Consider the following 25,810-nt stretch of genomic DNA (forward strand, 5'->3'; position numbering starts at 1 on the left):
CAATTGGGTTTGAGTTGGGGAAAAGGAAGCATTGCCTTTCTATTCTCTTAATGTTTTTTTTTTTTTTTTTTTTTAAATAGAACAGTTGAAACAAAAGGTGGCTTGTTTGTGTGTATTTTGGATGGAAAAACAAAGAAGGATTTCTATTAATGGCAAAGCCAATGCTCTTGTTTCCAATTTTCTTCCCTTCTTTTAAGTAAAAAGAGCTACGAAAAGCTTTGGTTATGAGCAGCTCCCTCCTCTCCGGACTCCAGGACACCTCTGCTTCCTTGGTTCTTCTGCTTTGTTTAGGTTTTTCCAAAATAGTCACTTGCAATGCAGACTTCAGAGAATAATTTAGGATGACATTAATAGCTCATTGAAACTTGTGGGATTTTTTACATAGAACTTTAATTTTCAACTCTTTAGTATTTGCTTCAGAGTGGTTTGAATTTGCTATGCTCTCAAGAAACGTGGGTCCAAGCAATCAGTGTCTGTAATTTGCACTGAACAATTCATCATATCAGTGGTTTCCAAACTGGAGGACTGGAGGCATTTGAAGATTTTCCAAGGGATAAGCAGCTGTGGTTAGTTTGAGCCAACTAGACCGTTAATTTCATTCTGCACTCTTCAGTAACACTTATCTGCCTGAGATCACACTGTTTCTCCCTTCTCAACTCTCCTTTCATAATTGCCTTCTTTCTACGTTATAAAAGGAAGACACAGCTCTACTCATGGCACATCTTTCTTAGTTTATTGCTCTAAGGTGTAAAACTTCCAGAGTATCAAACAATGGGATAATTCAAAATAACAGGAACGATTTTTCCTTTCTTTTTTGTAGTACTGGGGATTGAATCCAGGGTCTCATCTATGCTAGTTAAGGGATCTTCTAGTGAGCTAATTCTCCTGCCCTGGAGAAGCATTTTTAAATCAAATACCATCTCTCTCTTCCCTTCAAAACCATTGTCATTTCTGATTTTTTTTTAACCATTTATGTTTAGTGATTACTTGATAACATTTGGAATATGCTTATATTTTGATTAATTGTTTTAGTAATTATAACGATAATGCAACTCAAATTTAAAAAACTGAGTCTCATGGTCTAAGGAAATAAAAATACATTTATATACATTATTTTTTGTTGTAGAGGCATACGGCAGGGGATCAATAGCAGACTTTCAACCACAATAATATATTTGGATAAAACTCTGAGAATGAACTGGAATGGAAATGCAATTTTGAAAGAAAGGATCATTATATAAAAATTTGAGTGTTAAGACATTTTTCATATATATTTTATAAAATGGATAATGGTAGACATAAAATTGCTATGGCATTTTATCTAGTTATGTAAACTTAGTGGAGTGTTTCAGTAGTTTTGTTCTAAATTGGCAATGTTTTACTCTCTGTTAGAAGACAAGTCTATGGGTATCCTTAGACTTATGATTTTGGATGCTAACTTCTATAATTTTTCAAAACTCTTCAAGGAATTGCAAAAATTATTCCTGCCTGCCATGCATTATGTTGTGAACATCACTTTCTTTCATCATATTTGATTAAATTGGTAAAATTGGAAAAGAAATAGATGTAAGCATGTCTGGTGCATAATCACTCTTCAATATGATCCCCTCCAGAAATTCCTTTTTCATGCTTGCTCTCTTCTTTACCAAGTACTTTTTCTTTCTGTGTCTACCTTATAACTTTGGCAATTTCTCTCAGTCCAAGGTTTTGTAATGCATGGTTACACATCACTATCACCTGGTGAGCTCCTTAAGGTAAAAGGCATGTTTTACAATCTTTTTTTTTTTTTTTCCTCCTTCTTTTCCTCCAAGGGCATAGCTTAGAACCTTGTCCATTGCACTTGTTCACATTTCTTGAACTGAAAAAACAAACAAATTAATAAATCTGAGTCCTTTGAAAGTAGGACTGAGTAGATATTTTTAAGTTGTTTTACTTCTAAGGGTTTATGTCATCTGGCTTCAGTGAAAACTTTTCCATTGAGTGTTCAGTCTGCATGAATAATTTTAAAAGTTAGTACCTTGAGGGCTGGGGTTGTAGCTCAGTGTTAGGACGCTTGCCTAGCATGTGGGAGGCACTGGGTTTGATTTTCAGCACCACATTACAAAAAATAAATAAAGGTATAAAAAATTATCACCTTGAAAGAATGTCTAAAACTATCAGTTTGTTTGAAAGTATTATTTAGTTGTGTTTATTTAGTAAACATTTTTAAATCTTTACTGTTAAAAAAAAAAAGGGTTAGAAAATATGATATCCCTGTTTCTAAAACTAAATGTTAGCATATGTGTGCAGACATCATCATTATGCCTCTTTCGAGTGGAAGGGCAGCACGGAAGGTGAACTTTGGAATTCATTCAGTTTGACTCTTATGGGGCAATGCATCAGAATCCTTGATATTGGAACTATTCCAGTAAAATCCAGGACTTATTGTTGTCTCACTTCTAATTTCCTCCCTGTTTTGAATTTCTGAGTTAAATTCACCAGTAAAGTTTAATATCTTGTAACTCAAAGTATGGTTTTCTAATCAGCAGCTTCTATGTCACCTGAGAACTTGTTGCAAATTAAGAATCTTAGTCTCTGCTCCACAGGCACTGAATCAGAATCCATGTTAAAACTAGATCTTTTCCCCACAGGAGATTCATATGTACATTAAAGTTAAGGAAGCACTGGTGTAATCTAATTGCTAAATTGGATCTGGTTACCAAACACACATTCTGGGTCAAGGGGTTGGTGAAAGTAAGGCTGTAAGTAAACTTTTATTAGAAAACGGACATGCCCATTCGTTTATTGTCTGAGGCTGTTTTCATGCTACAATGGCAGAGTTTAGTAGTTGTGACAGAGACTAGGTGGCCCTCCAAGTCTAAAATATTAACTCTGCCCTGACAGAAACAGGGATGAGCCCTGTGTTAGATTCTAGTGTGTCAATTAATGCCAGTCATTCATTCAACATATTTTTTTCCTGTGGGAAGTGCCTTCTATGTTGAGTACTTTCTCTTGATTTCTATTACTGAAAAACAAAATAATTCCTAAAAAGATTAAAAAAAAAAAGCCTGCTGAATTTACCTCTCCCCACTGTTGAATTTGTAGATTACAGGTTTTTTTCTTTAGTTTTGATTGTTCTTAAGGAGGAGCTTGTTTGCTTTAGTGAAATGGGGACAGGTATGTTTCCTTCTTGTTATTAGGAGACTGTAGGTAGATCTGTGTCAGTCAGGCCTGGAAGCCTGAACTTGCTATTGTTATCCCCAGATCTATGCACAAGTACAGGGTGGGAGATGGGGGCAGAAGAATGATCTTCATTGGATATCTAGTCAAGTTAAGTTTCAGTAACTGTCAACATTGGTTACTACTCTGTAGCTAAACATTGCTTCCTAAAGTCTTTTTATACCTCTGACGTGATTGCTTAAGTCATCAATTATTTTTTATGTACTTGATATTAATTTTTCAATTTTAAATGGCAATAAACTATGTTTCTCAGTATTTCTATAGTATTCTCATGATATATGTTTTGCACTTTTTAAAATTTAGATGGATAATAATTCAATCTTATTGCTTGTAGATACCGGATTTGTTTTGCTTTTTAATTTTCAATCTGCTGAACAACTTTCCAGTAGTTTGGGTTTTTGAGTCTTAAGTTATGTTGTTTGAGTTCCTGTTATTTTCCTTTATCACCTTGGAGTCTAACCTCCATTTATGGGGAAAGAGATACCCACCTACAACTCATCTGGTTATCTGAGGGGAATAAAGCTCTAATCAATTCTTGCCAGAGAATATTTTTTACACATTATTACTGCGGATTTGCTAGCCCATACCAGAGGAATGTCCACCAAGAAATAGATAATTAATCTATTTAATTTTAATTAATAGATAATTAATAGGCTCTAGCAAAAGGAAAAGGTGAATGTCCCTGTAGGGAACTCTTCATGTCATTCTTTCTGCTCCTGCAGAGAAATCAATGGAGTTTGCATTGGAAGCTATTGTTCCCCTCAGGGAGGTATCTTAAGGAACCTGGAGCTACTCACTTGGGGGAATAAAAAAGAAACCTAGTATTCCAGGTCATTGAGTATTGGGTCCCCCAGGTGCCTTGATAGTTTAAATCAATCTGTTTAATGAATATCTCTGTCTCTTCTCAGATATTAGAATTGTAAGTATGTACTGCAAAGCACCAATAGTTTCTCAGAAATATAGAATGTTGTAAGGAGTCTGTTCTTTAGGAGGTGCCATGTGATGTTAGTGGTTGTTAATATCAGAGTAGTGTTACCACAAGAACAAATAATTTTGATTCACTAAGCTATAGTTGGATGTTCAGATACATGCTTCATGTTTGCATGAACTGGACTAAAGTTGAACAACTATAATAGAAAATCATTAGGATTATAGTCCTTTAGATTATGAGGGACTTAACCAAAGGCAACTCAATTATTTATACCATTTATTTTTTTCCCTACAACACTGTCTTCATAATAAACTAGTCTCAGACATAAAAGACTGAAATTGCCTAAACAAACCTGTGCTAGTCATTTTTTTTAATACTTACAACCTTTAACCCCATTTATTAGGATAAGAAAGAATGTTATTTTTCCCATTGTTTCTGCTCCATTGATTGTGTCTCTTTAAACTCCCTCTTGTCCCCCGTTATTGTATGAATTGTGTTTGCCGAATTAGCTTGAGAGGGCTTCACTGTGTGATGATGCCTTGAGTTCTTTAATTGTGGAGGGAGCTTCTTTTACCTTCATTAAGAAAGGGGCAAATAAGGTAATTTTCATAGCCTAAAGGTTTTTTTTTTTTTAATAAAGCTTTCCCTCTGTTGGAGTAGAGAATCAGGACAAAGAGAGTAGACTGTTCTCAGGAATTTCTAGAAATAGCTTTTGAAAGTAAAATTAGGAGATAGCTATCTGTTCCTCTGTGTAGGAACAAAGTCATTTTCACAGCACAGGAATTGGAAGCAAAGGCTCTGATTCTTCTGGGATTTCTTATTTTTTCCATTGGTTATAACAGCAATAACTAATTTTTTCAGTGTATGAAGCACATTTGCATACAATCGTCTCACTATGTCCTTTATTGTTAACCTTGTGCTATACATTAAAGCAGGTGTTACTAGTGTTATTTCCATTTTGCAGCTGGGGAAAAGACTGAGGGAGATTAATGAGGTTGCCATAGCCATGCAGTTAAATAGGAGGCCTGGGGTTTTTGACTCTAGTCATATGCTCTGCCCAGTACATCACACTGAGTAGGATCTCCTTAATCTGTGCTACGTTTTGCTAAGACTCTTGTGGAGGAGTAATGTAAGAAAAATGTCATTCTCTTCTAGCAACAAAATATGCATAATGTAAACACTTGGAATGGGATGAGTCTCTCCAAAATTGGACAAACTGAATTACTGAGTCATTTGTACATGGAGATTAATATGTTATGTGTGTGTGATTTCTAGGTATTCCTCATTTTGGGTATTTATTGTTTTGCATTTTTTAATTGTTTTTATTTTCTAAATACATGACAGCGGAATGCATCACAATTCTTATTACACATATAGAACACAATTTTTCATATCTCTGTATATAAAGTATGTTCACACCAATTCATGTCTTCATACATGTACTTTGGATAATGATGTGTTTTGTTTTGTTGAATGGTGGATTTTGCATTATAGGCTGACAGTTTCCTCAGCACATTTAAGATTTTTTTTGCGTGGTTTTCTGATGTCGTTAATTTTGAAAAGTGTGTTGTTGTTCTCAATTGTTTTTGATAGTCTGTATTTTTTGCTTTTTAACTTTGAGACTATTTTCAGTGTTTAACAGTCATAGTATAGTGTATTTAATAAAAGGAAACTTTTAAAATCTTACTTAGGACTCCAGTTAGAGATTTATGTCTTTTACTAATTATGGAAATTCTTAGCCATTATTTCTTTGGTGCTTCACCCTCCCCATTACTTTTTTAACCTTTCATTTTGTAATAAATACACCAAAAAGTTAAAAAAAAATACAAAAAAGTGTATAAACTGAGTGGAATATTATGCAGAAATAAAAAGTATTAATATATGGTACAATAGCATGGATGAACCTGGAGAACAGTATGCTAGGAGAAAGGAGTCATTACAGAAGACCACGTATCATATGATTCCATTTATAGGAAAGGTTTAGATTGGGCAAATTTATGGAAACCCACAGTATATTTATGGTTGCCTAGGCCTGGAAGAGCTGGGGGCTGGGGCAAAATGGAGAGTAATGAACAGGCTTTTGTTGTTGTTGTTGTTTTTATGGGAGTCAGGAAAATGTTTTAAAATCAACTGTAATAGTTGTATAACTTTGGGTATTCTAAAATCCATTGGATTGAACACTTTATCTTTGTTTTTTCTTTTCAGCTCAACTGTATAATAACATTTTCTATTTTTTCAGTCATTTTGCATGTTCTATGCCATATTTCTGGAACAAGAAGTCAATCTGCTTTTTGAATATAGACTAGACATGAGCAGTAGATTCAGAATAAGCCAGTATAAGTCAGACTAATCTGATGTGGTTTGATAGAGGACTAGATCTACAAGCTTCAAGGAGACTCATAGTGAGATGGTAATGGGTTGAATCCAGGGAGACTTAGGGCCAGATCTCTAAGATCTAGTCAAGGCTAGCTGAGATTGGATGCTCAGAGGGACAGAAAAGGCAGTTTCCTGTACCATAGGCATTCCTGCTCCTACTTTTGTGTGGTAAGTTGGGTTTACAGGTATTCCTTGCGGGTATACCTGACGATGTCTGAGGCCATGCGTATGGCTGGGATTCTGGAATATTTTTTCACAGTCTGGAGAACCATTTTAGGCATTAGTTTTCAAACTTTGTAGGAAGAAGACTTAAAATTTTTGAAATCCTTGAAAATCTTCTGAGTATGTGTGCTTACCCCTTTTGAAGGAAAGGACAGGATTTTCCTTATACTATTTGGCCGGAGATCTTTTTGACCAACCCCACTAAGTGGATTGTAATGTTTGTGGCAGTGTGAGGGACAACTCCTTGTGATATCTTGATTTATAGAAATGTTCAAATGACAAAGATATTGTTGACCCACCTTACATCTGAGTTGTAGTCTTTTCTCTTGCCTGTAGGATATTTCTTGGTGAAGTTGCCCATCAACTCCAATTAAACCTATCTCAAACTGAACTCATCTACTCCATCTCCTGCAAATATGCTCTTCCTTCTGGTTTCCTTCAATTTTTAACATTGCTACCATTTGTGCAGGTCTCCAGGACCTAGACATCTCAGTTTTCAATTCATTCCCAAAGTTCTTTTCATTTTTTATTATCTACCTCCGATTTCCCATCCGCACTTTTCAGTGCCTTCAGTACTTGTTGAACGCTGATCATCTCTTATGTATTTAACACTGTGTTAGGTGAGTGAGGAACAAGAATTGTAAGATATGGTCTTGTCTTTTAAGAACTTAATATCTATGGGGCTGGGATTATAGCTCAGCAGTAGAGCACTTGCCTCACACTTGTGAGGTACTGGGTTCTATCCTCAGCACTACATAAAAAATAAATAAATAAAATAAAGATATTGTGTCCATCTTAAAAAAAATCTTTAAAAAAACAAGACAAAAAAAAGAACTTAGTATCTAGTTGACATAATTTCTTTACATAAAAATAGTGCATAATACCAGACAGCATAATTAAGTGGAAAATTGGGTGGCGCAAAGTTTTAAGTGTTAAAATTCAGAGGAAAAAAAAATAAAGGATTCGAATTTCAGAGGAAAACTTAACTGAGGAAGTGGGACTTAAACTAGATCTTGAAACAGCACAGGTTGGAATTAGACATTTAAACTAAGGCATAAGCAAACATAATTAGTGAGTTCATTGATTTTTTGGGGGGAGAAAATTTTGGAGATTGTTTATATATTAGAGACTAATGAGAAATAATAATCAGAGTGAGGGAGCCGGGACAACTGCCTTAGCTTTGGCTGTAAGATGGCTCTTGAATCTTTCAAGAGTGTCCTTTCTTTCTGTGTGCTGCTCAACTCGGAAGTCCCTAAAGGTGCCAGTGTTCCAGGTATTCTGCCATCTGCCAGCCTTTCCCTACTAGCACTCAGCCTTTTGTGCATTTTGGCTTGGTTTATGTGTTCCCTGTCCTTGTGGCGTGTCTGCGTGATTTCTGTCCATTCCTTCTTCAGGTCCTGTCTCAGAACTCACCCTCTCTCGATGCTGTCCCTGGTGAGTCCTACCCAGTGATATTTCTCTCCTCTCTGGATTCCTTTTGAAATTATTTTCTCTTGACGATAGTTCAGACCCAAATCAAGTACCTTTTGGTTTTCTAATAATTTAGAATCACAGACTTCTCTCTCTCTCTCTCTCTCTTTTTTTCCCAGTAAGTTGGTGAGTTCTTTGAAAGGTTAGTTTGTGTTTTATAATATATTCTTCCTCTTAGTACTGTGCTGGATTGGTAGCTTTTCAGAGAAAAAAAATTTCAAACCCTCATGATTTGTGATATCAGAGTTATTTCTTGGTGTTGTTAGGAGACAGATGCGAATGGTGGGAACACAAGGTTAAGAGAATGATCCTGTCACTAGGCCCCACTTGCTTTATTTTCCAAGAAGCAATTTACTTGCAGCCCTGTCTGGCTTAAGTGGACAGACTATGTCATATTCCTCAGCAAACTACTGTCACTTGCAGGAGAAATTCAGGCATGAAATAATGTCGATAAGAGGAACCCAAGTTATCCTCAAGGTGAGGAGACTTTGTGTGCCTTTTCATAGACCAGATCCCAAAACTCGGGGAGATTAGGATAGTTCCTCCTAACCATAAACTCTGTAAGAATTAATGGCTAAGATTCCAATTCAAGCTGGTCAGCATGGGCTAAAGTGACCTAGAGTTGTCAGGGAAGTGGGGACTTGAGAGTCTGATGTCAGCCTTCTGTCAGTCAAAAGTCAAGAGGTGGACCTGGATGGGACTCTGGAAACGTCTCTGGGATCCCCAGTAAAACTGGAGTGTAGGAAAGACACACTGTCCTCTCCCCTCTCAGTGAATCCACTTTCTCCCTTGAGACTGGCCCCTTTTCCTGTTCCTTCAAACTAATTTCTGTTATTCTAGGTGACATGTTGACATGTCTGATATCTTTCCGACTTGATTGCAAGAATCAGAGTTTGAAGGAGGAGTATCCATGCCACCTCATTCTTTGGAAGGCCCCAGCTCTGTAACATTGTCAATGTGTCTACTGTCATGACTGCCATTAGTAAATGTTGGTTAAATTCAGATCACGAAGTAGATTCCAAGTCAAAGACCATTGTTTTTTTTCTGCCAATTTATAGAAAGTAGAAAATAAGAGCAAAACTACTAAATTCATTTCTGGGAGATACTCTATCTGCTGTCTTTTTCTTTGAGCCTCTTAGTTATCTGTATCTGTTAAGTATATATTATTCATTTATCTTTGACATCTTTTCACTTACTGCCTCTTGTAGTTTTTCTAAATAATTTATTTTTGTAGATGGAGAGAAATTGTGTATATTAATTGCAGCTCAAGAGAAGAGATTGAAGTATTTTAGAAAGATTAATCCTGGTTAAACTATCTAATTGATCCATGTTGGCACTCTTCCTGCCTAAGTTTTAAAATTTTAATAAAATACCTATTAGTGAAAAAAATAATCTGTTGTAGTTGAAATTGAACTTAAGAAAGTCTTAAATTGTTATTCTAAGTAATATAATTATCCTCCCATCTCCTTTAAAAGCTTGCAAGGTGCTTTGGATTGAGAATGTATGATTTATATATGTTAATATCCCAGTTTTCTGGGTGGTGATGTAATTTCAGTGAGACTGAAAAATTACAGGACCTATACATACCTGGCTTTAGAATGTGCTAGCATCATCTTATTTTCTTTCATTTTACAGAATGGTTCTTCTGTTGATCTGGAGTGAATTTTTTATGCATGTAGGGGGTGTGTGTGTATGAGAGAGAAAGGGAGGGAGCGAGAGAAGGATGGTTCTATACTTGGGTAACCAAAACAAAGTAGTCAAAAAGCTGGATTTTTGACACAGGCAGGCTGGATTTTCAACAGCTTATATTACAATTTTCTTTTGAGAGGTAGTAACTTACTAAATCTTCTAGGAATGTTCTTGTTCTTGTCTCTATATAATGAAATACGGTATTCTTAACTAATGCCTGGATGTGAGTTGGAGTTTTGTTAGATATTGACTTCTTCAATCTGCTTCACAGGTTGTTTGTATTCGCTCTACTTGGAAAGCCCTCTCTCCGAAGTTGAGTTGTGATACAAGACCTCTCATTTTGAAGACTCTGAGTGAACTGTTTTCTCTGGTTCCTTCCTTAACAGTCAATACAGCTGAATATGAGGTATGTTTTCAGCGCAGCTACCTTAGCCTGTTTTTACTTTACAAAGACGTGTGACATAATAATTTTTTTTAGAATGAATTTTTGTAATATTTTCTTGGACAAAAATCCTTTAGTGTTTTTTGTTCTGAGAACATGTTGATACTTTTATGGATCCTTTTGAGTAGGAGGATTGCTACCCTTATAATTTTGTGTCTTTATGATTTATTTAGCTAAAGGAGACGGAGATTTTATTATGAGAGTGTGGTCAAGACTTTTAAAAGCCACTATGTTAAAAATGATACTTTTAAAATAATAGAATTCATAAGATTAACAGTTTCAAATCATTTTATTAACGTTTTAAGCTCTAAAAAATAATCTAGGAAGACTTTAATAAAGACAACATATATTCTTCCAGTTTTGCAGATTACTCAGTGTGATTATAATGAGTTGAAACAGTTGGCAGAAGATTTTTTTGCCATAAAATTCATATATTGCTGCTTAGCATTTTCTTCATTATCTCTTCTTGGAAAAGAGTGAAATGAATCAGAATATGGCAAACTACATTTATACTTCCACTTTTGTACGTCATATTCTCCTTTGTGTTCACCTCTGTTACTTTTCCTGCCAGGAGCAGCAGCTGATTTTCACTTGGAGTCTTAGTGAGCTTTTATTTTGATCTAGTGCTTCACAGACTTCATAAAGATTCTAATTGTAGTCCTTTGTGTATTTTAGATCATGTGACTAGATGGGATTATAGGACACTACTTCTAATAATTCTGAATGCCACCTAATGAATAAAATCAAATCTGTCCTTTTTGAGGTTAAATATCTAACACAGCACCCGGAACATATTGTGTAATTTCTAAGTACTTGCTGAATAAACAACTGAACCAATCCAGTGTATTTTGAATTCATTCTTAAGATGTGTAGACTTTTGTTTTAGGGTATTAAAAAAAGAATCAATCTGTGACTTCTAGAGTTTATAGGCCACCAACAGTCTTTTTTTTTTTTTAATGTCTACAGTCCTTGGTTACTCACCCTTCTATTGTCACAAAGCCTGCAGGGCTACTGACAAGGAGCTGGGTCTAGAAACGGAGGCAGGGGCATGTTGTGTGTGTCTGTTTTCTGTCTTCCAGTGCTGAAATCTCATACCTTTGTGTTGCTTGTTCTTTGAGTTTCTTTGATTTTATTATAGGTTAATTTATGAAGTGGTTTGTGTGTTGGTTTCTTATTTGCTTATACATAGCTGTGAATTGTCTTTTGGACTAGATTCAGACTTCCCCTCTTTTAATTTATTTCAGAGCTGAAATAACGTTAAGGTTGTTCTGTTGTTCAGGCAGACTGCTTTGGGACCTTTTTTTATCCATTTCTTCCCTCACAGTCAAGGGAGTCACTTCAGTGCCAGGGATCCCCTCAGAAGCAGAAGTGGAGAACTGTTAAGCTCTCTCTCCATCCTTCCCTCTATCTTTCCACCCTCTGAGAAGTCCATTCTTCCATCCTTCCTTCCTCTCCTCTCTGTGTGTTTTTAGATAATTTGTTTTCTTTTAATTGTTTAGAATTTGTTTGGATATAAGCCAAAATTGAGTTTAGTTTCTCTAAAGCATTTTTCTTTATTTCCATTTATTTTTTTTATTCTAATTTGTTATATATGACAGCAGGATGCATTACAATTCACATTACACATATAGAGCACAATTTTTCATATCTCTGTATACAAAGTATATTCACACCATTTGTGTCTTCATACATGTACTTAGGGTAATAATGTTCATCTCATTCCACCATCTTTTTTACCCCCATGCCCCCTCCCTAAAGCATTTCTTAGGTCACTTCTATTCCTGATCACTTCAGTGCCTTATGTTCACCTAAAATGAAGTCCAACCTGTTTACATCCAGCCAATAAGACAATGGCCTCTCTCTATTGTCCTGCACCCTGTGTTCCAGAGAAATGAGGCCACCTGTAATTTTTCTACATGCTTCCAAACTTTTTCTTTTCTTTTGTTCATGTTGTTCCCTGTGTCCAGACTTCCTGTGTCATTTCTAATTTTAAAGTCTGTTTTAGGAAATAAAGAATTGTTTTCACTCATCCCAATCTTTTAATATTTTTCTCTAAGCATAAGCCTATTACTTCTAAAGTTCTTTATGTATAGTGTTATAAGAACTTTTTTCTGCTACATAGATATGTTTACATATATTCTTTTCTGCCTCAGAATTATGAGTCCATGGTTCAATTATAGCATATTTTATGAATTGGTTTGCACAATACTTGGTATTTTTATTCATAGAGAGTACATTTATTAAAATAATACTAGGCTTTAGAGATACTAGCATATAATGATAGATACTATTTTTGAATTCCTATTAAATTTCCAGAACTCTTCTAGTTACTTTATACCAATTAGTTCTAAGACCTCATAGGAACATATTATTTTATTTTATAGCTAAAGAAACTACTAAGGCTTTGGAAGGCCTATTAGGTATTAAATAATATTTTTTTGAATATCTGCCATGCACCAGGCAAGTACCTTAACTAACATAGTAGTTACCAAGTGAAAATTGGTGCCAAAATCCAGGACTTTCTAGCTCGATAGGTTATATTTTCCATTATAGCATGTTATTTTAGAAGCTCAAAGGTTGGTAAAGAGATGGAAGTGACCAATGATAATTATAATAACATTTGATGGGTACAGTTAATCAAAGGGCAATGAAAATATGGAGGAAATGAGAGACATCATTTAGGAGGACTCTAAGGTAACCTCAATTTGTTGGTGCCAATAGGCTGGGATCTTGAAGAATTAATATATAATGCTACTTCCAGTTGAAGTTCAGGGAATAGAATATGCAAAGACAAGGAGATAGAGGAGAACCATTAATGATTTTGAAGGGCAAGACATTAGATCTTACTGAAATGAAGAAGACGTTGAATATTGGAAGATTGATTTTTATGTTGAACCAATTATTTATTATTTGTCATTATTAAGAGACTACTCTGAGCTCTCTGGTCTAAATCTTTGAAATAAAAAAAGACATGGTATGTAAAAAATATTTGTTCATGTTGTTTGGACACAATATATTTACCATTGTTTGGGACACATTATTTTGATTTTATATATATATGTATATATATATATATAATATAATCTTTTCATCACCATTCTGAACTGTGAGGCAAGAGTTTTGTCTGATTCACAATTATACTATGACAACATTACAAGAAAATGAAGGGGAAAAAAAAAGCCATTGCTCTAAGGAATATACATCCTCCGAAGGTGTTAATCATACCAGATGCTAACGTGTGCCACATGCCTTATGGCTTTTGGAGAAAGATAAACTTTCTCCTAGATAGGGCATTAGGAACAGTGGCGTGAAATAGTGACATTTTTATTAGGATTTGAGGGGTAAGTGAGAAATGGTTAGGTTGTAGATTTAATAATCTTAAAATCTCACTGTGTTTAATTTATCTAAGTTTAGATGATAGGTCTGTTTCTGAGTATTTTCATTTTATGAATGATACTCATTCATTTCATTTTATGAATGACAGGTTGAGTCAGTTAATGATGATGTAATTTAAAAAGTGATTTAATTTCCATCATTTGCTACTTCAGATTGCTTATTCTCAGTTTTATCTTTGTCTTTAATTTTTTTTCTTTGTGTTTTCTAATTTTTCAGAATTTCAAAGTTCAAGTCCTTAGTTTCCTCTGGACTCACACACAAAACAAGGTACTGTCAAGGGTGTCAGTGAATCAGAACAAAGCTGGGGCAAGAATCATGAAATAAGGCTCTTAGAATGAGAAATATGAGTAACTCTTTTGAAATGATGACTTCTTGGTTAAAAAAGTGTTAATATGTTTAGATTTTAAAACGTTCTTAATTTATACCGCTAATACATCTTCATCGAAAAGCATATTTAATTTCTTTAATCCAACAATTGAAGAGAGATTGTTAACATTCTCTCGTATTTTTATGTGATCTTTTTCATTTCCTGCCTTGCCCCTCCCCCACCAACAAGCATTCCAAACAAAAAGTTCAGTTCTGTTTTTTTGTATCATTTCCAATCTGGAGTATAAAGAACAGGGTGTTGGTGATGTCACATCTGACTCATGGGTGAATGAGCTTAGATTCCAAAAGGCCCCCTTGCCCTGTTAGTAGGTGGAGAGCCAGAACCCAAACACCAAACCCAAATTCTAAACCCTCATACTCTTTCCGCTAAACCACACTATTTCATGGGGACCTGAGCAATTATGAGTTGCTTTATGGTTAGTGCCCAAGTTAGGATAAAAGTATAGTGTTTCCCACCCTTTTGTCCAATGCTCTTTTCTATTTTTATTTGGAACAGATACTCCAGAAAAATGTTTGGCGCTGATAATTTTTTCCAGTTGTCCTTACTTCCCTCTTCAGGCCTTTCCACTCCACAGTATTTTCTTTTGAAATGAGGCTAGATTTTCTTGGGTTCTCTTCTGAAGTTGCAAGTAAATGTCCTTTTGGCCTAGGCAAGGCTTGAGTACTCTTTCTAACGCATTGACTCTAGAACCTTGGGGTTGGTGAGGGAAAATTTTCTTTCTCTCTTTGGATCTAATGTTTAATACATGTTATTTTTTATTTGTTTGTTTTGTTGTTCCTTCACCCTCTCTAGGACCCAATTGTAGCAAATGCTGCATACAAGTCTCTGTCCCACTTTAGTGCAGGAGAACACACCATTCTTCATCTGCCTGAAAAGGTATGCATTTCTGCTTTGTCACTAACATCTCTCGATGACTTTGCTGGGTTTTACCACTTTATTTTAGTCCCTTTCTTAGGAGATTCTTACCTGATGAATGATTGTATAACTAGACATATTGTCAATATGTAAGAATTCACATTGTATATTTGCTTCATCTGTTTAAGACTGTAGAGGTCTTATGCTTCCAGATAATGAATTTAAAACTCTGAAGTAGATGAAAGACAGCTGTGGTGCACATGAAGTTGTTTTAAGGTGACTGGAGGTATGCTTGGTTCAGATGATGGGTGCCATTGTAGAAACCACCTTGCTGTCAAGTCAGTGTGCCAATTTGAACTTCAAATCCAGGCATGGGCTGTGGTAGATGAAGATTTTCTACCACTTCTATAGCCAAAGATCTTTATTTGTGATAAATAACACATACCATATGAAAAAATCTGCTATTTATTAATATACTGTGAAATTATGTATAGCTTAGCCCTAGAGAGTTGGATGAAGATAGTATCTTGAGGTTTAACACATAGTATGGCATTATTTTAGTTTTAAAAATAAGCTTATTATCTTAGTTTTGAACTAAACAATACAATCCTTTTTCTGGTATCTATCTAATATAACCAGTTTAAAATGATTAGATCCTGTTAAGGAGTTCAATATCTGATTTCATATTTAGTGCCATGATAAGTTCAAATGTATTTGGGTGTTTATTGAATCACTTTAGGGTATAAAGCAGATGTTGTGTTACACGAAGTTACATATAATACTAACCAGAAACTATCCTGGAGGTCAAATGGCAAGCAGATTTGGTGTAATTTGTTGGCATCCTTAGGCATTAAAATGGGTTTGGCTTTTTCTTCAGGATTGAGTTTCTACAGCGATTGGATGCCAGTAAGAACCTGGCACTCTTTTGTTTACTGAACTGAATTGGAGCCACCATATGAAGAGAACTAAAAATAGGTTCTTGTAAAACAAATCCTAAATAAGGCAGGATTTTCTATACTATTAAGGACTCATAAAGACAAATTAGATGGCTTGTCATGCAGTGTTTACAAATGGGAAGGCTTAAGTAAAGGTGTTTTATAACGCATATAATTTAAAAAGATGGGACTTCAAGCTGTACTATGGTGACTACAAATACCCACAGCTGCTTGAAAAAGGAAAAAAAGCAATGTGAAACTGATGTGTAAATGCCTACCAAAAGTGTAGCGATAGCATCTGGAGAGATATCGTTTTAATTTTTTTTTTAAATAAGCAATTGCTCATTTAGATCACAGCATAAACATTTATTTTTTAGCAATTATTCTTGAAATATTCCTGCTGGAGCAATAGCTTTTATTAAACAATTCCCATGTACTGTTGATTGTTTATTCTCCCCTACTTTGTGATGTTAGGATGACATTCAGTTTCTGATTGTTGGAATTTATACTCAGTTAAATGCTATACTGTGTCAAATAGTAGCTACTTTCTTACTCAAACTCTTCTATATCCTTTAATCCCTGAATAGCTATAAATAGTTCTTTATACCTTCCAACATAAATAGTATGTTTGGTCCAGAAGATGAGTGCCACTGTTGAAACCACCTTGCTGTCAAGTCAGCACACTATCTTGAATTTGATGTTTGTTATTTATCACAAATAAAGATCTTAGGCTACACAGGTGGTAGAAAATCTTTGTCTACCACAGACCATGCCTGAATTTGAAGTTCAAGATGGTGTGCTGATTTGGCAGCAAGGTGGTTTCTATAGTGGTACCCATCTTCTGAACCAAGCATAATATTTATGCTGGAAGGTATAAGCACACACATCTGTTTGGGCTTCCACTATCAGAATGCAAAGAGTGGTAAAGCAGTGCTATACAGCTTACTGTTTTGTGGCTATATTTCTCGACCTTTTTTTCTGTCTTAATCCTCTTCTGGGATATATTCTTCTTCCAAAAGTAGCAGTGGCTCACCATGTGAAGAGTCTCAACTGAGGTTGTAAGGAGGTGGTGTAAGTGATTGGAAAGTCTTTCCTCACTTTGATTTCCCAGCCTCTCATACAGAGGATCTGTCTCCTCACCAAAAATCATCACTTGCAAGACTGCGTCATGTATTCTTCCTTTTATCTATTATTTTCAGTTTGGTTCTTTAAATACCTGAAGACTAAAAGTCAGAAATTGTTCAATGGGTTCATATCCAAACAAGTCCCCCAAAGGCTAAGGATATAACTATTTTGTAAATGATAGCAGTGATGTGCAACAGGCTCATTTTCATTAAAAGTATTTTCCAATGTTTGCAAAGCCCCTGCTAGGTAGGCACTTCTATCATGTGAAAACCAAGATTCTTCTTTGTTATCAAAGATTACTTATTCTGCACCAAGGGCAACTGTGTTACTCATAAGACTTAAAATCCCTGTATACTTTTTCCAGTGAAATTATATCCACATTCTGTCTTTCTGCTTGTGGAAACATGTGAAATGAACTTTGAGCCCACAATGAATTCTAAGTAGAATTAATTAAAAATAATAATTATCAGCTACTTTGATAAGTACTATTTTCCTTTAAATTTACTCAACAAGTCTTTCTTGTTAATTGGTGGAAATCAATTTGTAGTATATGACTTGTTGAAAGTTAACAGGTAGAATAGAAGGAATGAGAAGAGTGTCAGACATCAGAAGGAAAATGTAGGGCTGAATGAAACAGTTCATCTAAAGCAAGATGGACAATGTCCAGTGGATAGTAGAGCTGAATGAGATCCCATGTGAGCTGATACCACATCCATTAACTCATCTTTCTTGTCACTGACTTGTTATTAGGACACTCTGTGGAACTAGAGGTGATGAATACCCAACATTTGCATCAGTTTAATGATGATTTGTTGGACATCTACTGTTAGACCCTGTTTTGTGAGCTGGGGATTTTGAATGGATGCATGTATTTTGTTATTACTGGTACCTTTGTACCACTTAAAATGCAGATCAAAAGTTGGTTCCACAATTTGGGGGGACTTTTTTGAGGACTCATTGATTCTAATGTTGAAAAAAATGACAAGAATGATTTTTCCCTTTTAGTTGTATTTTTTCTATTTTCCAAAGCTCTTTACTGATCTGCCCTGCCTTAGATCAAAAGGCCCTCTCAAAGGGGGAAAAAATAAAACAAGTACATAGAGTTGCTTTTCTGGTAAAAGAGTTAGAAATGGATATGTGTTCAGGTAGAAGATATTGATTCCCTTCTCTGATTCAAACTCATTAAAAATCTTCAGCTATTTAAAAATTAAACTTTTTATTATAGAAGTCTTAAGATAGATTATTTTGTTGATTTCTGGAGTTAATTTTAGAAGTAATATAAAAGAACTCATTATGCATCTAGGGTTGGTATAAATATGGCGTAACCCGTTTGGCTTTGATTTAAGTGAATGTCACTGCATTCATCAGAAGCTGTTTCTCTTTTTAACTGAATTTATGCAGATACTTGACATGTTCCAAATTAAAATCCTCTGTTTATGCACAGACTCTGGGATATTCATAGGTTATACACACAGAAAGGTGGTTGAAAGGTTATCTGGCTTGGAACTTGGAGGGGAAGGCATTTTGTAGGCTAAGCTTTCCAGTATTCAATTTGAAGCAGATTTGAAAAGTAATTTGTCAGCTTATATTTTTGGCTTTCCATTTAAGTTTTTTCAACACAGCTTAGCTATAATTGGAAGGGCTTTGTTGTTGTTGCATGTGTGTTTTAAATGGATATGCAGTTGTTCCAGGGTGTTTTAGCAGCTGATGGAATCCAGTTGCCAAAATTTTATGACTTCAACAGGTATTCTTTCATAAGACTTATTTTGATTCTTGCTAGCTATACTCACATTGAGCTTATTCAATTGTTGCACACAAACCAATGGAGAATACTGGTGTTTGCATAGGGAAGCTGAAACAAATAATTCTTTAAAAAGTGAGAAGAAAAGGAGGGAAATGGAATGGAATGGAGGTCCAACAAATAATAAGTGCTAATTTGTCCAAGAGAATCAGCTCACCTTTGAAGAAAAAAATAATGAAAGTGTGATCATATCAGCTAGGTGCGGCAGCCCACACCTATAATCCCAGCGGCTCAGGAGGCTGAGGCAGGAGGATCGTGAGTTCAAAGACATCCTCAGCAATTTAGTGAGGTGCTAAGCAACTCACTCTAATCCGTCTCTAAATAAGATACAAAATAGGGCTGGGGATGTGGCTCAGTGGTTGAGTACCCCTGAGTTCAATCCCTGGTACCCCCTTTCTCCCCCCAAAAAGAAGGAAAATAGTGTGATCATATCATTATAAAAACATGGAGTTTATTATCTGCATTTAAATGATTGTACAGCTGTACTTTCTTTGTAATAATTTATGCATATCCAAGATGTAGACATATGTTTTTCATTGCACAGCAGATACATTAATATAGGCATCCAGTTGCTTGAATAGGAAATTGGATAAATTGGATGGGTAGATCAGTTTTCTTTATTCTCTTCATGGTAGCTCTTTCTCTTGTGTCTCTTAGAAATATCGATGGCCTGAATACTGTTTGGGTTGACTAAGCAGAAGGACTGGATAGGTTAAAGTATGTTCAACAGTGATATCCTTTTTACAGCAAATAATTCTTAAAACATTTGGTCCTTTAGCATTCTTTCTACACAGGTTCATAACAATTCCCTCTGGTGGAGGTGGAGGCAAAGCCTGTGTAGCTCATCTTCCTCCTCCTCTCTCCCTGCCTCCTTCCTTTCTTTATAGACAGGTTTACTAACATATAATTCACACACCATACAGACACTCATTTAAACTGTACAATTCTGTGTTTTAATATATTTAAAGAACTGGGCATCTAATCACAGACCAAGCACATTTTAATTTTAGAACCCTTTTCTCCCTAAGAGAAACTCTATTAGTAGTCAATCCACATTACCCCCTTTCCCCAACCCTCAAACCTAAGCAACATTTGCTCTGCCTTCTGTCTCTATAAGATTGTCTATTCTGGTCCTTCTGATACATACAAGATACACTCTTTTGTGGCTGATTTCCTTCAAAGTTCTTTTATGTGTAGCATGTATCTATATTTTACTCCTTTTTATGACTGAATTATATTCCCTTGTATGGATATGCCACATTTTGTCTATATATTCATCAATTGATGAACCATTGGGTTTATTTCCATTTTGGAGCTCTTATGAATAATACTACTATGAACTTTTATATGCAAATTTTTATGTGATTTTGTTTTGATTTCTCTTGGTTATAGACCTAGAAGTGGAATTGCTGGGCCACACAGGGATTCTGTTTTCCTGAAGAACTATGGTTTGTCAAAAAGGGTGTGAGGCTGAGGGGCACAGAAACAACTCCTTTCTTCAGGATGTTTTAGATCACTTTAGTTATCTCTAAGATAACTCTTGATCATAGTAAACCTAGAAAATTCTAATATATATGCAGATGAGAAACACTTGGGAAACCCTAATTGTTAGAACCAAAAGGTTTCCAAACCTGCCAGTTTCTCTCTGGTATGCAGTGTTGTCAGTGAACGTCTTCATATGTGATATTATCTCTTTAGGTGTAGCCGGTTCAATATCGAGTCTTGTCTTGGAAAGTACTCAGGTGGTCAAGTTGCTTTCACTCTAGTGAAGAGAATGCTGGTTATGGTTGAAAGGCTTCATTGGAGTTCAGATTATTATACTTAGGAGAAGCATTTCCTCTCGTTTTTCCTCTATCCCTCTGCAAGAATCCTGACTCAGTGCAGTTCCTAAATGAAACAGTGCTTTGGGGACCTATGAAGAAGGCAGTCTGCAGGAATTGTTAATTATTTCTAAAAATAACTCCGGGAGACAGGCTAATGGTAATGACTGGGTTCTGGAACTTTATGGTTATAGCAACCACTTTTATATATTTTGATTTCCTCCCCTAATGCTTAATTATCTCCATGTGGGCATTATGATGGTATGTCATTGAAAGTATTAAAAATTTAATTAATTGCTTAACAGTTATATCTTGTGGAAACTATGATAGTGGCAATCTTTTTACATTTTTTTATTTTTGGTTTACACAAACCTAACTAATCACAGAGCAACCACAAAATCTTCAAAATGCAAATTAGATACCATAAAGTATAGCTACCAATTACAGATTTTACTGTTTTTATATTCTGTAGCAACAAACTGCCAAGTCTTAAAAAAAAAAAAAAAGTCAACTGAATCCTTTTGTTGTTCCCTGATCTTTGCTATATCTCTACTGGAATATTGTAAGTTTTTTTGTACAAGTATAGCTAGAGCCACAAAATTAAAAAAAAAAGTATTCAGACAAGGCAAATACTTAACTGTAAGCCATAAAAGTTCAATATATTGGATATGTTAGTGTTTGCATTTTATTTTTGGATGATGTAGAATTTCCCTCATTTTCTGCAATAATCATTGCTTATGCTGGCTTATGGTGATTTTCTCCTGTTAGTTCTTTAAATGGGTCTGAGATTGTATTAGATAAGGCAACTGGAATTTACTATTCAATTAGGAACATAAATAGATTGTTAAGAAATTATTTTTAATGGCCTTTTGACATTATAGAGTGACAAAATCTAACAATTTAAAAATTTTGACAGGTACAAAAAACACAAAGATTTCCATAATTTACTTTATATCATCTTCTCTATAATATTTTTCATTTCAGATAAGACCAGAAATCCCTATTCCTGATGAGGTGGATGAAGATGAAGACGAGGAGGATGTGGATCTTTCGGTTCCTGGTCCTTGCTATTTGAAACTGTTGTCACTCACTCCTCCTTTGGTTTTACCAGGTGACTCCTGTTTGGTTGCAGGGAAGCTAGCATGTTTCAGTGATTTTACCATCTGACTTATTTTTTTTGTTGTTGTGATATGTTTATACTGTAGTTTAATTTAACTTGAGGTATTTCCTTTCTAATTGAAATGCTAGGTGCCCACATCTCTCCTGTGTAGACTACTTTAAGTAGTGCCATGTTCAAAACACACCCAAAACCACTGGACTTGAGTACAATTGAACTGGAAAACTAGTTTAAACAATTGGTCTCACTGACAATTAAAATTCATTTTCAAAGCTAAATTTATTCTGTAAGACAAATTTGTTGTGGGACTTTAGGTCACTGGTTTAACTAATGCCTCTTTGTTAATATGTTAAAGTGAAAAGATCCTTAGATTATAGACTCGTTGTGTAGTTTCATCATTATAAGTTTATTTGTTGTATTAAGTAATCCAAAGATATTATAGATGTTTGAGAGCCATGAATTATTGCTTTTTAAAATGGTTCAAATTGTATGGGCATTCGACTTTTTATAAAAGTTTATAGGACTTTGGCTTTTAAAAAAGTATTCCAGTGCATACATGTGATAGTCAATTATTCTATGTGGATGTCATATTTAGAAATATTCATATGCCTCATTACTATGTCTAACGTAGGAAACCATAGGTGGTCCCATCTGAGAAATTTGTTTGCTTGTGAACTATAGTTGGGATTTTACCTTATTATAAATTTTATTTTCTGATTATTAAAAAAATTAAAAATTCCCCAAGTAAATAGTGATTAGTAACTTTTCAGTATTAGAGCAAAGAGTAAAATATAACTAATTCTACTTTTGAAGTTTAATTTAGTGAAAACCATCATCACACTAGCCTAGCCTAAGTTTCTTTTCTTGGTTTCTTCCTCATGGAGATTCCTGAGATATTGTGCGAAATAAATTATTTATTTCTAGACTAAACTCCTGTCCCTGCCTTCTTTTCACCGAGAAAAATTGAATGGTACAGCTCACACAGAGATTTCACTGATGTTTAAAACAAGCCTTAAAGACTTGCTCACTGTTTTCTTTTTTCCCCCCACTTTCTACCTCAGAGCTCTTCAGAATCTAGAACCTCCCCTTAACACAAGCCTTGTCATCTAGAGTTCTTCTTGTACCTAAGAAAACCTTGGGGCCAGAAGTCCTTTTGGGCTTTTTAAATGACTTTTTTCCCTCTTACATGCATTCCCCATTCCAGCCCTGTGGCACTAGGAGAACCTGGGGATTGAGAAAGAGGTGGGATTGTGAAGTTGTGCAGTTGTGTCTGTCCTCCCAGTGCATACAGTGCTATGGTGGCCTTTGGCTCTTCTGTGGAATCTGTTTGATGGCTACCAGTGCCTTTCCCCAAGAAGGGGAGGGATCAAGATCAACAACTGTGGTTGTTTTGAGAAAATTCAGTTAGCTGGGTAGTCCAGATGCCAGCTATGTCTGGCAAACCACCACCATGGACAAAGTTTTCCATTTTTCCCTTTTCCTCATTACTAGAGAACTAAAATACCAGCACAAAGGTACCAGCGTTAGAAATGTAGACCACAGAATATAGGATGGATGATATATGATGTCACCAGGTGCTGCAGGTAGAAAAGTGGATTGCATTGAGATTCAGTGAATCCTGGCCCTTTTCTCCTCTTGATCCCATTCAAATAAACACAAAATCAGCTGCAAAGTACATCTAGTAATTTGCTTGATTTTATGTTGTTATTATTGACTTTAAAAAAATGTCCTATTTAAAAATAATTTTAGATGTTAAGAAGTTGTAAGTAGTTGAGAGAGTTCCTGTGTGCCTTTTACTCGGCTGCTCTTATGATAACTTCTCACATAACACTAATGTGTTGCTAAAACCATGAAATTGACATTGGTACAATATTATTAACTGTATTATAGACCTATTTGGAGCTTACTACTTATTTTCAGTATGTAGAGTTTTGGGATTAGCTTTTTTCACTCAAGGTAGTATACTTGAGATCCTTCCAAGTAGTTGCCTATATTAGTTGACTTTATTTTTCTTTGTTTGTAATTAGTAAGTGGTACTCCATTGTGTGGATATACTACAGTTTATTCGTTTTTGAAGGCCATTTGGGTTGTTTAAAAAAATTGTGTGACATCCTATAGATTTTCAGCCTCTTTTCAGATTCTCACCTGGTCCACTGTAAGGAGGAAACCAGGGCAAGACTCTAAGACAATGGAAAAAATCCTAGTTGCTAGCTAGGGAAATAGGGTGTTCTGTGTGTTAGCTCCGTTCAATCTCCTGGCATCTCAACTTTATTTAAAAAAATTTTTTTTTTTTTTGGATGGAGTTATTTGAAAATGTCTAAAATGCTGTGGAGCTTGGTAGATAGACAAGTATCCATTGCTGGCTTAATCTATTTGCAGACATGTACCTGTTCCTTGACATGTGTGCTTATCCCTTTTGTTAGAATCCAATCATTATTGAGAAAGCACATAGTTACATTGTTACCATCATGCCACTGTCTTCACAAACAAATGATTCATAGACACATTCTGAAAGTCCATACTTAGCTTGAAGTAGTTATACCTATGCCTTAGTATGCAGGAATTGGGGTCTTTGGTCTGCAACTGGAATTTGGACGTCAGGGCCTTCGGGAGAGATGCAGACTATAGCAACTACTAGAAGGTGTCTGGGGGATGCATTCCCTGACTTCACTTTGTTTTTATCTCTGATCTCCTGCTATTGTCTCTTACTAGTTGAAGCCAACAAAAATCAGAGAACAAGGGAGCCTGCTGATGTGTTTCTTAAGAGTTGTTATTATTTTTTTTGTTGTTTTTTCTTTCCTTTAATTTTTATTGTTGGTTGTTCAAAACATTACATAGTTCTTGACATATCATATTTCACACTTTGATTCAAGTGGGTTATGAACTCCCATTTTTACCCCATATACAGATTACAGCATCACATTGGTTACACATCCACTGTTTTACATATTGCTATACTAGTGTCTATTGTATTCTTCTGCCTTTCCTATCCTCTACTATCCCCCATCCCCTCCCCTCCCAACTTCTCTCTCTACCCCATCTACTGTAATTCATTTCTCCCCCTTGTTTTTTTTCCCCTTTCCCCTCACTTCCTCTTGTATGTAATTTTGTATAACCATGAGGGTCTCCTTCCATTTCCATGCAATTTCCCTTCTTTTTCCTTTTCCCTCCCACCTCTCACCCCTGTTTAATGTTAATCTTCTTCTCATGCTCTTCCTCCCAACTCTGTTCTTAGTTACTCTCCTTATGTCAAAGAAAACATTTGGCATTTCTTTATTAGGGATTGGCTAGCTTCACTTAGAATAATCTGTTCTAATGCCATCCATTTCCCTGCAAATTCTATGATTTTGTCATTTTTTAATGCAGAGTAATACTCCATTGTGTATAACTGCCACATTTTTTTTTTATCCATTCGTCTATTGAAGGGCATCTAGGTTGGTTCCACAGTCTTGCTATTGTGAATTGTGCTGTTATGAACATCGATGTAGCAGTGTCCCTGTAGCATGCTCTTTTTAGGTCTTTAGGGAATAGACCAAGAAGGGGAATAGCTGGGTCAAATGGTGGTTCCATTCCCAGCTTTCCAAGAAATCTCCATACTGCTTTCCAAATTGGCCGTACCAATTTGCAGTCCCACCAGCAATGTACAAGTGTACCCTTTTCCCCACATCCTCGCCAGCACTTGTTGTTGTTTGACTTCCTAATGGCTGCCAATCTTACTGGAGTGAGATGGTATCTTAGGGTGGTTTTGATTTGCATTTCTCTGACTGCTAGAGATGGTGAGCATTTTTTCATGTACTTGTTGATTGATTGTATGTCCTCCTCTGAGAAGTGTCTGTTCAGGTCCTTGGCCCATTTGTTGATTGGGTTGTTTGTTCTCTTTTGTCTAATTTTTTGAGTTCTTTGTATACTCTGGATATTAGGGCTCTATCTGAAGTGTGAGGAGTAAAGATTTGTTCCCAGGATGTAGGCTTCCTATTTACCTCTCTTATTGTTTCTTTTGCTGAGAAAAAACTTTTTAGTTTGA

The 25,810-nt window shown here is 35.5% G+C and overlaps 1 protein-coding gene across 3 annotated transcripts in view; it reads left to right on the forward strand.

Moving 5' to 3' along the window:
* Focad (focadhesin) overlaps nt 1-25,810 on the forward strand; it is a 296,580-nt gene that overhangs the window by 153,458 nt on the left and 117,312 nt on the right. For all 3 annotated transcript variants that reach the window (XM_046467321.2, XM_058586381.1, XM_058586382.1), the window contains exons 16-19: nt 10,179-10,313; nt 13,962-14,012; nt 14,926-15,009; nt 21,654-21,780. In XM_046467321.2, coding sequence (XP_046323277.1) covers nt 10,179-10,313; nt 13,962-14,012; nt 14,926-15,009; nt 21,654-21,780 — 397 coding nt within the window. The remainder of the gene's footprint in view (nt 1-10,178; nt 10,314-13,961; nt 14,013-14,925; nt 15,010-21,653; nt 21,781-25,810) is intronic.

The sequence above is a fragment of the Marmota monax genome, unplaced genomic scaffold (genome assembly GCF_021218885.2).
Source record: "Marmota monax isolate L192 unplaced genomic scaffold, Marmota_monax_Labrador192_F-V1.1 WCK01_AAM20220418_F8-fsc00033, whole genome shotgun sequence".
Lineage (NCBI taxonomy): Eukaryota > Metazoa > Chordata > Mammalia > Rodentia > Sciuridae > Marmota > Marmota monax.